The 17,753-nt window shown below is 37.7% G+C and overlaps 1 protein-coding gene across 1 annotated transcript; it reads right to left on the bottom strand.

Moving 5' to 3' along the window:
* Window positions 1–11,811: 11,811 nt before the first annotated feature.
* Window positions 11,812–17,413, bottom strand: LOC108671805 (clumping factor A). Its single transcript, XM_018159391.2, has 3 exons — window positions 17,296–17,413; window positions 12,654–14,057; window positions 11,812–12,192 (listed from the first exon to the last, which is right to left on the bottom strand). The coding sequence occupies exons 1-2, from the start codon at window positions 17,297–17,299 to the stop codon at window positions 12,694–12,696; spliced, it is 1,368 nt and encodes a 455-aa protein (XP_018014880.1). The 5' UTR covers window positions 17,300–17,413; the 3' UTR covers window positions 11,812–12,192; window positions 12,654–12,693.
* Between the last annotated feature and the right edge of the window lie 340 nt (window positions 17,414–17,753).

The raw sequence follows: 17,753 nt of genomic DNA, 5'->3' as shown, positions 1-17,753 counted from the left end.
ATTAATTTTTTTTTTCATTAGATCCACCAATTAGCTTCAATTGCAGAAAAATATCTGATTTATCTGCTGCCCAAAGTTTATAATTAAATTTCATGGGCTAGCCACGTGTATGTCGTAGCACAAGGTGGCCATGTCGACCACAGTTGACTTTCTTCTCTATCAATAGTCATTGTTTTCACATTTGGTGATTACTGTTGCTACAATGACTATTCTTGATAGGTGAGCGGAATTACAAGTGACTGCATCATCCGAGTTATCTGAATCTCAGTCTGTTTCGTTTACTGCTGTTTCTGTGAGATGTTCAATAGCAAATATTTGATCTTCATGCTATTCTTCTCTCAAAATCTCATTATCCGAAGTGATGAACTGCCAAAAATACAATTAAAAAAAAGTGACTCGGGATGAAAAATTGTACGTATTGTGTTCATCGTACCCACCTCCTAATATTTAAATTTTTGGGTTATATACTCCTAACAACTCTTAAGATAATAGTTCACTAATAAATAACAGAAAAACTGTAGATCTAACATCTAAATAATTTCTAAATCCAAACAAATTTTTGGAATACAATGCGTAACTATATCATGAAGTACCGTCAAACGGGGTACAAAGGGACGGGCGTGGTAAATCGGAACGCGTGTCCCACATTTCATAGAAATGTTGTAGCAGCTAAACAAATCTAAATATTGCAAAACTAAAAATAGCGGCATAAACTTTGAGTGACTACATCCTAGATAATATAGATACATCCAAGATAATACATCCCAGCATAGCCACAGCTTATGGTGGCAGCAGGGATTGAACTATATACCGTAAAATAGGGTAACTTAGACCACTTTTTTTATAAATGATGCCATTTTTTTACTAGCTAAATTAAACTTGAATTGAAACATGCAAAATACAGGTCTATACTCTAGCTTCACTCACCATAAATTGCTGGCTCCTGTCTCTCATAGTCTTTATGCAATTTAAAAAAAGTGATGGTCTTTGTTACCCCAGCTCTTGGGGTAACTTAGACCGGGTGGTAAAATCAATTATATTTTTTGGTAAAATAACTCCAGGTTTTGGTGCATTGTAGTAGAACTCTTCTAGTTACATATGCAAATAACAAACTTGAGGAAAGTGTCATAGTTTGCAAATGGGGGGCGCCACCCCATAATGAGGGAAATGTGACTACCAAATGGCAGCCCTGATGGGGTAATATTGACTGGCTTGGAAATTAAGCTAAAATTACCATATATAAGACTCTGTAGAGTCTGAAACAAAGAAAAAACATAAATAGGCTGTCAAACATAAAATATGTTATATATGGTAATTTTATATTAACTTCCAAGCCAGTCTATGTTACCCCATTAGATATGCAAACTTTTCAAATCTTTCTATTGTGTTATGTAGCCTCAGTATTAGGCCTTTAATGCCCATTGACAACATTTTTCTATGTCAAATAGTTTTTGAGTTGTGGGGGTTTTTGTAAAAAAAACGAAAAGTGGTCTAAGTTACCCCGCCGGTCTAAGTTACCCCATTTTACGGTACAGTTATAAATACACTACAAGCATTGACACCTATTGGCGTTGGGAGAAGATATTACGTCACAGCATAGCTGCAGCTGCTGCCTGCTGGCAGCAGCAGGGTTCAAACTATATATGGTTATTAACACATTGACTCTGAAGTGGTACATATGCATACCACGAAATGTATTTCTCCAGGACGTAGTGGTACATAATTCAGGTTGCCTAAAATCGGCCAAATCCAAGAACAAAAAAGGCTGATAACTAAATATATACTAGTTTATTTGTAGGTTCCGCTATGAAAATTCCATTCATTTTCTTTTTGCAGTATTTAAAATTTAATTAGGAAGTACCCCTATCATAAATTTTAGCCAGCCAATGCAATTGAGAAAAACTAAATCACGGAATTTGTCCAGAAAAAATGACAGTCTGGCAACCCTGTTTAAAAACGGTACAAAAAAATGAAATAATAGTACAACATGAAGCAATTGTAGTCAATGTGTTAATACCCTACGTACATTGTCACAGCGCCGCGTGGCGGTATTGTTATTGCCGCACACCCATGTTTAATCTATAACTAGTAACTGCACATGGCAAATTTTTCTTGACATATTACCCAGCACCACCCAGAATGAAAAATGGAAGACATGAATTCCCGCGCACCAGGTGCATTTTCCTGCCTATGGCCCACCCCTAAACTTCATTCAGTCTTGAAGCAGCAGTTTTTGTTTGGGAAGGTGCTAGTGTGTTGTGCGGTGCGGCAGCAGTCAGTCCGTAAAGAAGCCTTGATTGGTTCAAACTGTCATACGACCAGGTTCTTTTATATGACCTATAGAATTGCACTATGGCCCAACACAGCTTACATGGAAAGCTGGGAGCTTGGCAAACCTGATTCAGGCTGATTGCAAGGAATAAAGTAAATTTCTGAGAAATTATCAATTCTGTTGCCTTGTATAACCACTGGGAAGGGTGGCCCAGTGGTTAAAGTTCAGAGTACCAAGATTGGCACAGAGAGGCGCGGGTTCAATCCCAGCTCTGTGCGCCAGTTTCTGGTCAGAATCGGCAAGGAGGCCGGGCGGTTAAGCACAGCAGAATTGTAGCAGTGAGTTACAAGTTCGAGACTGCGAAATGCTGTGAATGTTCTGCCATGTTAAGAATCAGGGACAGGCCTACGGCCTACTAAACGCTGAAACTGCTATTATATAGATGTTCCTACTAAATCTGATATTTTATGCTAAAATCAAATTTCTTCTCAAGTACAAAAATTAGTATGTCTGCAGACTGTCACTTTCAGCCTGTCAGGGAACTAAAATTTCCAGTTGGGCTTTCAGCCATTGGAAAAATAACATTTCCAATCAGGCATGGAATATATCTACTTGGCGAGCTACAACTGAGTTTTTCGAGCCGTGGTTTCAAGGATTTGCCAGCCGTGATTCCATTTCTTTGAGCCATGATTCCATTTTTTGAGCCGTGAATTCCATATCTTGGCCATGAAAAGCCATTTACGAGGTGTGAATTTATTTACATAGTCCATGCACGAGTTACCCCAAATCATTAACTTTACCATGAAATAGTCAAATGGAAGCAATAACATTTGTCTTTACTGTAAGCTGAACATGTGTTAATGCAGTAAGCGGTCTGACCGCTTTGATGTGACCACAACTATGCGCGAGCTTCAATGAAAGGTTTAGATTGACTTGTTTATATTACAATGATCAAGTTCTGCAGGATATTTTGGTGGGAATGCCAGAACAGTAAAGCAATGCAGATATTGCAATTGTTGAACATTTTATGAAATGACATGTTTGCAAAGTGTGAACCATGATTTTTCCAATCAAACATAAATTTATGACATTTGAGCTGCAAGATTTCATACTTACTAAAATTAAATGATATTAGAGCCATGATATTTCAGAAAAAAATAGGACTTTTCCAGCCCTGTTTCCAATTTGTCAGAAACAGAGAGTAGAATCAGTAGATGTTTTCCACACTTGGCATTCTTTTATCCCCAGATTTAAAAAAATTATTTTTAATGTTTTGGATTGGATTGTGACTTTTACCTCCCAAGGCTCCCACTTCAAACTTTATTTGCATATTTCATCAATTAAGTAAAAAGTAAATTAAGTACCATCAAACGCGGTAAAAAGGGACAGGTTGGAGCAATTTTTGTTAATAACTTCTTACCATGAAACATTTCACAAGCAAGTTTAGGCTCATTTTATAGCTCTTTGCAAGGGCAATCGAATAGCATCTTCAAAAAAAATTCCATATGTTATTTATTATGTGCTAGACACAATATAAAAGGCCCCTGAATTCAAATGGGGTAAGAAGGGACACTTGAAATAAAACTCAATTTTAAGCGTTTGAAGCATGCAGAGACAGCAGAGTGTACTCATCTTAGTCACCTATTACCAGCACTCCAGCAGTACTCCAAAGTCCTCCTCTTCCTTTTAGATGTAATGTAACGACAAGGAGCTTCTGCCTCACATTCAGGCTGTTCTGCTCCCAAAAAGATTTTATTTTAATTTAAATTTAGATTTTCGCTTAACACTCTGACTGCGACTTGCAAAATAGCCTGTTGGACTTAACTGTGGCCTTTGCTAACAAAGGATCTGCTGTAAATGTGTTTAAAGGTTGTCCCTGACCCTAATTACCCCGGGGAGTGTCCCTTATTACCCCATTGTGAAGAAATGGCTGCCATTTTTGGGGGGAATTAGATAGGCAAAGTCCGTCAATTGCATTTTCCAGCCGACACCTGTGTGCAACTTTTATGTAAGTAAAATTTTTTAATGCAGCAAACATTTTTTTTTTCCTCCAGACCTTAGTAGAAGTACTTTTCCAAAATCACGCTTCTCATACTTTGTTTCAGCAATTCTTTAGAGATAGTAAATGTTTGATTTCTTGACTAGCTTAATACATAATAGATAGTAAAAATGTTGAAGTTTACACCACTATTTTTAGCTTTACAATATTTTGATTAGTTTAGCTGCTACAAGCCCACAACATTTCTACAAAATGTGGGACGCACGTCCCGATTTACCCTGCCTGCCCCTTTTTACCCTATTTGACAGTAAATCAAGTAAATTTACTTTCATCACGTCAATTAACATTTAATTATTAATTAACATACGACACATCCTACAAAATTTATAGAAATTTGTTTCCATTCCAATAAATAAGTCAGGGAAGTAATTACAAGAGCTGAAGACTGATGAGCACAAGTTTTCAGAGTTTTATAGGGTAAACGCGGTATATTCCGACACATTAAGGAGGCATCGAGAAATGAAAAACTATAAAAAAAACGTATGTGTTACGTAAGTTCTGTTGCCTTCACACGACTCTCAAAACACTTCACTACGCGTCAGCAACGATGAAACGTCACAAAATGTTGCCATATTTATTAAAAAGCCTTTAGAATGGTACTAAATCCAAATCCCTATATTCCGTCACTTTGTACGGCAATATTCGACACGTGATGAGTCGTATTGCGTCAGCGCTTCAAATTTAACTGATACGTATTGCCGACATCCACGTGTTCGAATTCCGTTTGCTGTGTGAGCATAAAAGTCTCAAACCATAATATTCTTCCTATAAAAACAGTTATTCACTATTTGGTAGAGCCATGTCAACTGTCAAATTTGACACATTTTTCGATGATCTCACCACGTGGCATGCATTGTCTCTCTTTGGATCTCAATATTTTCCGGCTAGATGGCCAAGACCTAGTGTTTTTGCAGTATTTCGACATGCAAATGTATGACGTCACCATTTCAACCATCAATGAAATGAACGCATGGAACTAAAACAAAGCTTAATATAAAGGAAAAACTAGAGAAGTGACGGAATTACCTATGATGTCGGAATATACCGCATTTACCCTACCCTAACTTTACAAGTTGCTCACTTGTCACTTACAGTCTTACACTTACTGCATTCTTCCCTTGACTTACCTATCCACTCTTACTCTTAGTCTCTGTGTGGCCATTTGCACAAAAAGCTGTAATTTGCAGCTTTTGCCTGCAAATTTCTTAGATTGATACAGATATTCAGATAATATGTTCCCAAGTCCCAACACCAACATATGGCATTGTAGATTGGTTTCAGAAAATGAAACTTGTTCACTGGTTAAATCACTTCAATGTGTAAAAATTTCCCATGAACCTAAATCTTTGATCTTACTGACTTTGTGACTGCTGAGAGCCTGAGACAGCTGAGTATGGACTGTGACAGTTCAGTGTTGACTGTGGTCCATATTCCATGGGGAATGGAACCTTGTTTGTTGTTAGCCTAGGTACCTTGGAAAGTTGTATGTTGGACTTTGATTGCATTATTTGCATAGCACCGCAACCTGGCAAACCAGAGATATTTTAGAATCAGTTCATTGTTAATTTCCACATTTACCTAGTACTCAATATTTAAGCAAAGTTCTTATGGCAGCCTATGATGAATTGATGATGCTGTATCCCTAATACTTTACTGGTCTACTAATAGTTATAGGCAGTACTCAAAATTTAACTTGAGGGACAGGGAGTCTAGGAGAGTCTAAAAAACTCTCTGCTTTGCCACTCGCCTTAGGTATGCGTATGCCGGGCTTGGATATCATAATCTAGCAATGATCAATGAGCAATCCAGCAAGGACCAGCACCAGTCAGTCAGTCTAAGACGGATTTTCTGTTAGGATGATTGTTCTCATTTTATAAATGCGGTATGGATTGAATATGCTAAAAGCGTTGGTGCAAGTAAAGAAAAAATATCAAAACAGTAACATGCTAACATTCTTCTTAGCAGGGGGTCCACACTGTGAATGCTAACATTGTTGTAGGTAGTCAGTCTTATTCTACAATAACTACACTATTGCAGCAGGGTTGCCAGATGGAGCCGAGTAAAAAAGGCCAATTTAGCTCACAAAAAAGGCCACAAAAGGCCTCATTTGAAATTAATAAGAAATTCTTAAATTATAGGTAGTTCTAACCATTCGCAGGGCATGCATTTACTCTCAACGCTTTCAGAAAGCAAAAAAACTACACCAATTTCACCAAGTGTACGAGCTGAATTACCGCCAATGCTACATAAGCCGCCAGGTTCCAGCCTGCACGTTTCTGCACGTTACTTGCTGACCGTAAATAAATCCGTATAATACAGGTCCAGAACTATGATATTTAGGATTCGATTGCCACCTTACATCTATGAAGCTTTTCGATCGCGTTAGAAAGTTTTGGCTCAGTTTGCTAAGAAAATACATAGTGAAGTGGCCGGCGACAATGTGGCGAAGTTCTGTGGTATTGATGGTAGAATATTTATACGCGGAAATGAAAATAAATGTAAACTCATATTATCGCCGGCTGTTTCTCCTGAGGGCTGATTGGTCTAATTCAATTGATTCGTTCTGTCTGGTGGCTTTCGGCTGCCTATATGATTTTCCAGAAGTGTTGAAGGCTACGTTCCGGAGGGCAGGAGTCATGATAGTCCATTACATCCAGGGCAGTGGTGGTCTTCGGCAGGCTTCCCATTATAATAAATATAGATAAAAATTTAGCTGAAAAAAGGCTTGGTGGCCGAGTGCGATCACCGAGACTCGAGCAACGATTTATGGGTTCGAGGAACTTAAACTAGAAAAATTTGTCGTTTAAACAAGCGATGTGACCGGGTGGTTAAGAAGGTGCAAAATTGGAGCAGCGAGTTATTCATTAACAAACCATGACGATTGTCAGCGCAACCTTGGCCTGCTACAAGATGATAAATCGGATTGCAGATGCAACGACTAACAAGTTTATTAGCCGCGAGAAAAGTTGCCCGCAGCAGTATCTCGTTATATTATAAATGAGTTGTTATAGCCCTGGAGTTTGCATGTACATAATTGCTTTACGATTTATTTATGATTGCCGAATTTTTCCTTCGCGTTAAATGACTAACATTGTGACATCTGGTTGAAAACTCGTCTTATCGAGTAATTTTGAGATTAATTGTTATAATATTTTTACACATCTTGGCATCATAAGTTTACCCTAAAGATGTCTGTCTTTGCTTTTCACAACTCTCCAAATTTAAAAATATCTTTCCAATCTTCCGTTAAACAGTCAAGTCAAGGTCAGTAAAATAAAAAAAATTGATACATGAAAAATTAAAGATTAAAAATTTAATAGGCTCACTAGAGCCTCTCCCTACAAAAATTCAATATGGAATTATTTTTTGTTACTAAAACCAAAAATAGTTTGATATAAAAGTTCCAATTTATATGCATATGAGTTGAAGAGCGCCTTTAGAGGCAACTGCTTGACCTCTCGATGAGCAATGAAGTCCTTAAGAAGTACCTGGGCTTTATTAATTTTTTACCACGTTTTTCTTAGCTTCGTTTCGTGGCTGTCTGTTGTCCTCAAAAATTCAGACCTTGATTTAGAGCACTTCTGAAGATCCTAGAAACTTGAAATTGGGCATGCATGCTTATGCTGCCTAACAATTCAAGATTTGATCATCAGAAATAATAATAATAAGGAAAATAAATTTTTTAGAAAAAAAAAAACTAAAAATTCACGGTTCGGAATCGAGTTTTTTTCTCGAACATCCAGACTTGCCACCCTGGAAATTGATTTGAATTGTTAAAATTGCTAAATTAAAAAGTAGAAACTAGATAAATATAAAAATCAGTTTTAAAAACAACGTTTTTCAGGTTTTTACAAAACTAAAAATAGTGAATTAAAACAAATAAAAAAAAAACGTTTAAAACCACGTTTTCTTAACGGACAAAAAAGAAAAACCATTTACTCTTACATAACATTACATAACATTTTACATAACTTAAACGTTATGTAAGAGTAAATGTTTTTATTTTTTGTCTGTTAAGAAAACGTGTTTTTAAGTTTTTTTATTTGTTTTATTTTATTATTTTTAGTTTTGTAAAAAACAGAAAAACGTGGTTTTTAAAAATGATTTTTAAAAACCACGTTTATAAACGTTAATATTCGTTTTTTTATCAACAAAGTTTAAATTAGCCAGGCTGCAACTCAACTTTGCGTTGAGCACTGAATACAAGTCGTCCGAGAAGTTGTTTTCGTGAAGCGTATTTCAATTTTGTAACGATTAAAAACTCCTCAAATTGTCGAAAAATTTTAATGTAAATCAGTAGACAACTCCGTCATCAAATTTGAGAAAAATCACATCTTTCGCTTCCATTCATAAGCTGTAATTCACATCTTATTTGTGAGTAAACTATATAATATTTTTTAGAAGTTCACTGATTCAGTCATTACTTTCTCAAGTTAATTTACATTGACTTCATGGAATTCCGTAGATTTTATAAAAAAAAATAAAAATTGAGAATCCCATAATCAAAACAACTAGACTGTCTTATAAGGACTTTAAAATAATAGGTTAGAGAGATGTATATTTCGTATTACGTGTGACACTAAAAAAAATGTCATATTGAGGAGGAAAATTTCCGTTTACATGGGGGAAATTTACTTTAAAAATCATTTACGGGACAATGCTTTTAATATTGATTTCTAAAATCGCGGAGAAAAAGAAGTGAAAAAATCAGAGTTGTATTTAACCGTTGCTGAGGAAATACTTCATGGCACACATCCGACGATGGGGCGGCACACCCCGTTAGGGTCAGGTTGGTAGCAATCGGGGCAACCGCCACCTCCACAAACTGCAATGCGTACAAAAATTACAAACATAAATAAAAAGGCTGACCTGGTCTGTCGTCCACCAGTATTTCTATGACCTTAATAGCGTCAAATGTATTCAATCCAACGACCATGTCTGCTTAACCAGTGATTTCAGTAGGCACATGTTTTTGGGTCCGCTATCCATTAAAAAGAGTATCGTTTATAAACAAAAAGGCCATTACTAAGTTTCGTAGTTTCAATTTCCCTGAGAGTCTTACTAACTAAATGGTTAACTTACAGATGCATCGTGCGTCAAAATCAGAGTTCAGGTTGACATTGGTCTCTTGGAGGTCCGAGTCGACTGCTTTTTGATCGTCCATGGAGTCGACGACGTTTTCGTGTAAGGCTGCATCCTGCAGTGACGCGCTGCGTTGGTTGGTTGGCGCTGCGAGAGAAGAGTCTGGAACTTCCTGCAGTTCTCTGCTCGCAAGAGAGGGCAGAGCCAACCCTCCCGAGCACAGCGTCAGTACGCAGGCGAGCAGCACCAGCGTCAAGTGCTCTGTGATAACAGCATATAGGTAGTCTAGAATATAATTTGTAGTCATTAAATCCTGAATTCCTATTTATTTGAGACAAAATAAAAAGTAACCTAAAAGTAGCATGTCTGGAAAATTATTTTTACTCACTCATAATGATAAACAAATTACGACACAGAAGATAGCCTCGAACAACGCCTTGAGACTTACTGACAGTGGAGTAGGGTTTGCAGTCTCTTATCATTTTATCTTGACTTTGATAGCCATTAAAAGTTCCTAGTCATAAGTTGGTTCAGAATCTAAATTCGTCACTGGTACCTAGATAGCGGAATATTAAAAAGCCCGCTTTACAGCCCCTCAATTCCCACAATATAAATGATAGTGGTGCGTTTATACCATGGGTTCTCTCATGCACGAGTGGTTAGGGGCAACCTTAAACAGGTGCACATCGAAGGTAACTGATTTCTTCAAAACAACGCACGAGTCATCTGTTTTTGATTCGTTTGGTTCATACCATCGTCGAGCGAGTCTCATCGCTTCTTATCATTGATTCTTAGCTTGAATGTTGGTCACTGATTTTGGTCCTAATTGCAAATTTAATTGGCACAATGCTTCGAATTGTCAATAATTAACTTTAAATGTTTGGCTGAGCTACTCTAGTGGCTGCGATGAAACGTCGATGTTGGAGGCTCGAGCAGCACACGTATGTAGGATGACGACCATGACGCCGCGGGATGGATTAATTAAGGTTCACGAGGTCAACTTATACATTTCTCTCTCGTGTGTTGCAGTCTCGGCTACAACGCTGAAGTGAATTTAGTACAAGATACTTGAAAATTTAAGTCAACATGCGACTCCTGCATACCTGCATAATCGGATATTTAATGATTAAAAGACTCACGCTTATTTTTTAGTATAAAAATCTCCATGTAATTGAAATGCAGGTTATCCCATGTTTTAGAGAATGAAAAGCGGTCAAATACGGCCATTCAGGGATTTTCAAGAATAAAATTTCAATTCGAGGATCACCATATTAAACTTTTTTTTCGTGCTCTTTCATTTTCAAGCAATTGATGAAAGAAAATTCGCTGAACGTGTAAATGGTGACAAATAAAGCGTGAAGTGTGAAGTAATAATGAACCTCGCCTATGCCTCAGAATAGTGAAGGCAGGGCTGGGCGAAAGGCTCCTGATTTACGTTCGGGACCCTCTCTCCTCGGCCAGAGACATATGTCATTGTAAGTAGAACTAGTTACTAGAGCTACATCCAAGGAGGCTCGCTTCGAGTTGCACAGCCATGCTGGCGCCCATCGCATGAACAATTTCTTCTCCAGGGGAATGTTTTGATAAGAATTATGTCCTGTCCTAATTTTAAAGACCGATATTGGCACTTAATCGAAGTGAAAGGCTTTGGCCTTCAGTTAGTAAGACCGTAACCATGTCAAACTATCGACTTTCGAGTTAGGATGCAGGCTCTTGTATCTTCCCGTATGCAGGAGCAATACTCGAGGATATATGTAGAAGCAAACGTTCCTAATAGAAGTTACCTCAAAATAAGGGACTTTTTAGAGTCCATTCACGGTGATACTGGTAACAGTAATACTTTTTCAGCGCTAGCTGCATCCTGCGGTAAGGATTGAAGCTGCCAAAGCTGGTTCAAGGACTAAAGCAGCACATATGACAGTTGCTGTAAATGACGTTAACATGTCTGTATTCCGACTGTTTCAGGACGCAAGAAGGCTCTCGACCTGCATGCACAAAGGCATCCGCTGTAGTTTGACGAGACTAGAAAATAAGTGTATAGTTCTCTATAGAACTCTGCGCTAGTGGCGAATAATCTTCTGAACGATTTAATAGTGGATACCTTATTACTATAAGTCTATAAACAACATTTCCTTCACGTACATTCTACGTATATTCGGCTAATTAACAGGACGCCTCAAGAAGGTAAGGTTATTCTATGCTGGAAATCATGGTCGAATGGAATGCCGAATTCCAACAAGCTGTGGAGACTTCGTTCGAGAGGGGCGAGTGTGATTAAAAACTATGAAAATAGTGAACAGTTAAGCTTTCCTCAACACATTCAACTGTTCAAGATTGATATATAATCATGAGAGGAAGACTACCATAGTTCTGAAAAAAGGTCGAAAAAAAGTGAAAATCAAAAGCTATATTTATTAATAAATGCGCACAGCTTCATTTATTATCAAATGCCTGCGACCTTAAAATATGGCGTTTATTCTACATAAATTTAAAACTTCAGAACGAATAAAATTACCGCAAGCATTGTAGCAAATGGAGAGGATACGATAACGTGTTGCGTAGAACGTTATCAGTTATTTGGTGCCGATCTTTACTACAATTTGTTTTTGAACGTATCAAGGTGTAGAAAAGCTTCAATTTACAAGCATTCCAGTCCGCCGCAACTTCCTTCAGCAACAATCTGCTGGTGCTGACGCTTCAATGCTCGTCACGAACAATTGATGCGGCATCAGATGTTGTTTGGGTCCTTTTGATAACGCGTGGGCATCCCCCGCCGTTGCTGAGTGCAACAAACAATTTTTTATTAAACTTTACGTAATGAGGGGCTATGAACTCTAAGATATCAAAGTGCATTGCACAATTTCATATAAAGAGCTTGTAAGATTCCGGCTATTGAAATCATATGAGAAACCCAGATCAATGCCAAAATCATCATTTCTTATTTCAGCAGTGATAATGAGTAGATTAAAATCAACAATATTTCATGGGGCTGAAGTAAAGTGCAGCAAATGTATGGGTTGATAATTTGTTATCTAATTTTTTCGCGAAGGTTTAGTGATGATCATATCTTTCTCGAATGTGCATATCGCCAACACAATGTCGCCACTCGCCTTGAGAGTCGAGTAATACTACTGACCATCAGAAAGACGGTCTCTCATAGGCAATTAAGTACAATTATGTCATAACTTCTGCAATAACTTCCAAAAACGCATCTATGAGAAGTGGTGCAATCATACTCACAAATGCCCTGCTGTTGATGACTTGGCTGAAAGAAATTTTCCTAATCATCAGAAGGCGGATCGACCAATTGCAGGACTAAATCGTTAGGATCTTTACGTTTCATTTCTTCCGAAAATAAATCGACATGATATTTTTCGGAACCCTCGCCATTTCTTCCCTCAGATTCATCCGACGTTCGGTCTACATTTGACCCCCCAAAGCCATCATTAGTTTTCTTAGTTCTAACTAACTTCAAGTCGGTGGACACTTCATCAGAACCCTCGTCATCCGCTTCAATAGATTCACCAGAATCCTCATCCGTTTCATTAGATTCATCAGATTCATCGGAATCCTCATCAGCTTCCCTAAATTCATCGGAATCCTCATCAGTTTCACTAGATTCATCAGATTCGTCGGAATCCTTATCAGTGTCACTTGATTCATCAGATTCCTCATCCTTTTCAACAGGTTTAGCAGAATCAGAATCGACGGACGTTTCATCAGTTTCAGCATTTTGCGAGGGCTGTGAATAGGCTGATACTTCATCAGTTGAAGTATCCACAGTTGGTTGTGAATCAGCGGAGGTTTCATCAGTTTTAGTAATTCCAGTCTCATGTGAATCGGCTGACGCTTCATCGCTTTTGGCATTTTCAGTCAATTGGGAATTGACGGACGTTTCATCAGTTGTGGCATGTTCAGTCTGTTGGGAATCGACGGACGTTTCATTAGTCGTGCCATGTTCAGTCTGTTGGGAATCGACGGACGTTTCATCAGTTGTGGCATGTTCAGTCTGTTGGGAATCGACGGACGTTCCATCAGTTGTGATATTTTCAGTTGACTGTGAATCGGCAGACTCACCAGTTGTATTGTCAGTCTGTTGCGAATCGGCTGATGTTTCATCGCTTGTTCTATCAGTTGGTCGTAAATCGGCGAAATCTTCAGTTGTCTTAGTATTTTCTGTAGATTGTAAATCGGTAGACATCTCAGTTGTAGTAGTTTCAGTGGATTGGGAATCGGCGAGCGCCTCATCGATCTTATTATTTTCAGTGGTCGTTGGTGGCGCGTTATCAATTCTAGTATTTTCAGTGGTCTGAGAATCGGCGGACGTTTCATCCGAACTATTGTCTATGGTCCGATCTACTTCAAGTGACTGTTCTTCGGTTTGCGGTTCATTGGAGATCGCATCGTTCTTTCCTCTCACATCTGCCGATTGAAAATCTGCGTGCGGAATCTGAGGAACTTCTATGGGACTGTTGAGGTCAAAGGAAAGTTTTTCAGCAAGGGGATCAAGTTCACGGAGGATGTCAACATCGTGGGCAACAATTCCTGGTAGCTTTGGGAGTTGTTGTCCTGCCGTTTCAGGCAGGACGGACTCTTGACCACATACCACTTGCAGGAAGACGAGCGTCAGCACCAGATTAGTTTCTGAAGAAGAAGTTTAGAAAATGATTCATCAAATCAGAATTTACATCAATTTATTCATAATGAATCACAATTAGAAAAAGACGACAAATCTAAGAAAGTTATTTTTCAAGAATTTTGAGCCTTTATAATCATATCCCTTACTATGCCCTGTTTGTAACCTGTTTCATTCTTATTCGTTTCCTGCACCATTCCAACCATTCGTTACCTCTATCATACCTGACCATATACGTATCCCATATATCCTGCAGCCACACGAAGCCAATACCACATCCTGCCGCCACACGAAGCCAATACCACATCCTGCCGCCACACGAAGCCAATACCACATCCTGCCGCCTCACGAAGCCAATGCCTTATCCTGCCGCCACACGAATGAAATATCCTGCCATAAGTATTCAATATAATTTTTTCGTACATATATCATACAATATTCTGCCGAACGTATCCGGAATTTAAATCAAATAGCTAACTAACGTGAATATCATTCAGCTCGAGATAGTAGCATTCACGTTAGGAGTGGGCAATTGCGATTCTTGAGCAGCATCGAACGTACTTATCACATGTTCTTGCGTCCATCCAAATATCCATATGATTTAGACATCTCGAAGCGCTAAGTAGTGAGTATTCACTCCAGTAACCGAAAATAAATTTCAAATAGCTGCAAACAAACAGCATGGTGTTGAGCACATACTGACATAGTACAATAAAGAATGACTATTCTAATTAATTCGAGATCAACGCAAACCCGACTAATTCAAATAACTGCACACTATCAGCTCCCAAGGCTGATAGTGTGCATCACGTTAATCTAGACTAAAGTAAATGTTGGCTTGTTTAAATTTAAACAGTTGCTGAAAACTCAAGCAAAAGAACTTGCGTCTATGATGAATGTCTAAGATAGAAGAGGAAGTGCGTGACGACACATAGATACGAGCGTAGTGATTTACTCTCCAAATTTACTGATCTGGCAGGTATATTATGTGCGAATCCATATTCCCATTTAATTACTCAAATAATGGTGAAATTTTGGCTATTTTCTTTACTTTTAAATTCCTGGTAAATTTGCGACTTCAGCAGCCAAGTGATTTTAATAATTACTCAAATAACTCAAGTTTATCTGCAATTAGATTAACTAGATAAAAACCATTCAAACATTTGATTAACACTGCACCATCATGAACCATCCGTTGGACATTTTATAATGAAATATTGGTTGATTATATTATTCGATTCTGAATTCTAATGAATTGAAAATTATTCAGTCCATTCCGTAATGCATACCAATGTTGCAATACCTCAAGATTGCACGAGTAGAGACCAAATTTCAGTTAGTGTAAAATGTGTTCATGAGCATCGCATTGTGGATGCAAGCTGGAAGAACTGCCAAATATTTACGGTCTGGGCGACAAACCAAAAACTCTAGACGCAAATCTAAGGCTACGTAGACATTGTCGAAAGTTTATAGATGGATACAATTGTCAAGACTAACGTTAAATTGTTGTAGGATAGAATAAGAGAAATGACTACAGGTTTTTAGCCTGTATACTTTTGTCGTTCCGCCAGTTATTTTCAATTACAGAAGATTCTCGGCGTTAGTCCGTAAAAATCTCGAATATCTGTAGTTGCCTTACGTACAAAATAGACTGCTCACATAGACGGCTTTCCAACTACGATCCATCGATATGATTCGTATGCGATTCTTTATCAGCGAACTAAGAAATATAAGGTACTAATTTTTATGAACGACAGGTATTTGTTTGTATAAGGTATGTTAATAAAATTTTGAAGGAGCAGTCGGATAACTGAAGCCTACTTTTCCAAAGTTATTTTATTCAATAGGAAGAAAGAAGAACCAATGCATATACCCCGATATTTCTTCCATATCAAAATAGATTACTTGTAAACTGCGTAACAATCGCAAAAGTTAACATCTCTGTTAACATCAGGAGCATTGAATTTACTTTAAAAACTTTATCAGAAGAAAGGAGTTTCTTGATCGCAGCATTCAAGAAATCAACTAATCTAGTGGATTCCTATGTAGGAGAATCTTCATGCTCAACGGTTAGGGAACGAAATCAAATGTGATGGTGCGAGACGCCTAACTTCAGAACACGTATTGCAGTCTTTGTTGTAAAAACTAACTAGAATAAAAGAACAAGTCAAACGAAACTGAAGTAATGAGCAATTGGCCGCTATCGTAGGTGGCAAGCGATAAGAATGCTTAAAATTTATATAGGGTACATCTCTTGGCCCGAATAACCACTGTAGGTTAGGACAATGTACACAGTAGCAGAGTTGACAGTAAATTGTGAGAACCGTTTGCAGAACATTTATAGTTTCTTTTAAGTTTAAAAAGCAGAAATTCTAAATATCTTCATTCGCGAAGCCATTACTTCTACGTTTACCCATTGAAGTAAGTCTCAATAGATAAAGAGTATAATGGTTACTTATATCATGCATTGAAATATCGAACAACAGAACACCCTCAAAGAATAAATCTTGGTTTATGGATGAAATTCCAACCTGAACGGGTGATAGTAGGTATACCATCATTTGGGACTTGACAATCTGAAGGCCAATTGTAAAATAGTAATAGCATACTACCTGATAGAACTCAACAAGATTGCCACGATATAAACTTCTCGTCCGACAAAGACATGGTAGTTTATTTGTAGAAAAGGTTCAGAAGACTCAAATAATCCAAGGGGAACAAGAATATTTTTTATTCAATCATAGCCTGTATGAAATTAATGTATAGAGTCGTGTAGGTAATAAAGCTTCGCCCTGCTCTACGTCCTACGAATCTAGTCGAAAATGCCGAGCTTATTCACAAACAAGAGCCTAATACTCTTTGTAAGTAATTTGCTATGTAGGTAGGTAATTGTGCTAGGAGACAAGTCATGCCATGATTTCGAGATTTTCAACATCTCTACTTCTTACACGAAAAAAGCAGAGACTTTCCACGACCCTATAGCACACAACTAATTTCATAGTCTAGCTATTAAGTAATGGTTGGCACGCACCAATTAATTAACCTCATATTACCGAGCACTAACTTAGTAACTACCGTTGGCGCACACTAAAAATATCTTCCAATCAAGATCCAAGTCTGTACGAAGGTTTCACCTCTAACTTACAAGGCCAATTCCTAACAACAATTGCAGATAAGCAATATATCAAAGGAATCCAACATAAAACAGAAAATATAGACACCGGAGTTCATTTGGAAGTTACTTACTCATCTTGCATGTAGATCAGTACGCTACACATGTGGCGAGAACTCCGAGCTGACTGCGTGACTGTTGAACTCGAATCCAAGCAAATTTTAATGTCGTCAATTTGAACACGAGGGTACTAGTCTATCGCGGCATCGATGTTCTCAAATTACTCTAATTCTAAATTTCATCAAAGTTAAAAAAAGTATAAGAATTTAAAAAAAATTTCCAAAAAATTAGTATGAGTAATTCCATATTATATTGAACCAACATATTTATCAAGGTGCTACCAATTCAGGACTGACATTGAAATTATTCAGTAATTTTAGAAAAATAATATATCCTATTAAAATCATGAAACGTTGCGAACAAAACGTGCTTGTTTTTACTCGTGTATAGACTATTATGGCTTTTTTTATAAGCTCGAACCGTCTTTATTAACGTCGTAATTTATTTTGTGATGGTGACGTAACTTGATGCA

The sequence above is a fragment of the Hyalella azteca genome, unplaced genomic scaffold (assembly GCF_000764305.2).
Source record: "Hyalella azteca isolate HAZT.00-mixed unplaced genomic scaffold, Hazt_2.0.2 contig13563, whole genome shotgun sequence".
NCBI classification, from domain to species: Eukaryota; Metazoa; Arthropoda; class Malacostraca; order Amphipoda; family Hyalellidae; genus Hyalella; species Hyalella azteca.
The sequence above is the reverse complement of the archived record's forward strand: the minus strand, read 5'-3'. Positions and strand labels throughout refer to the sequence as shown.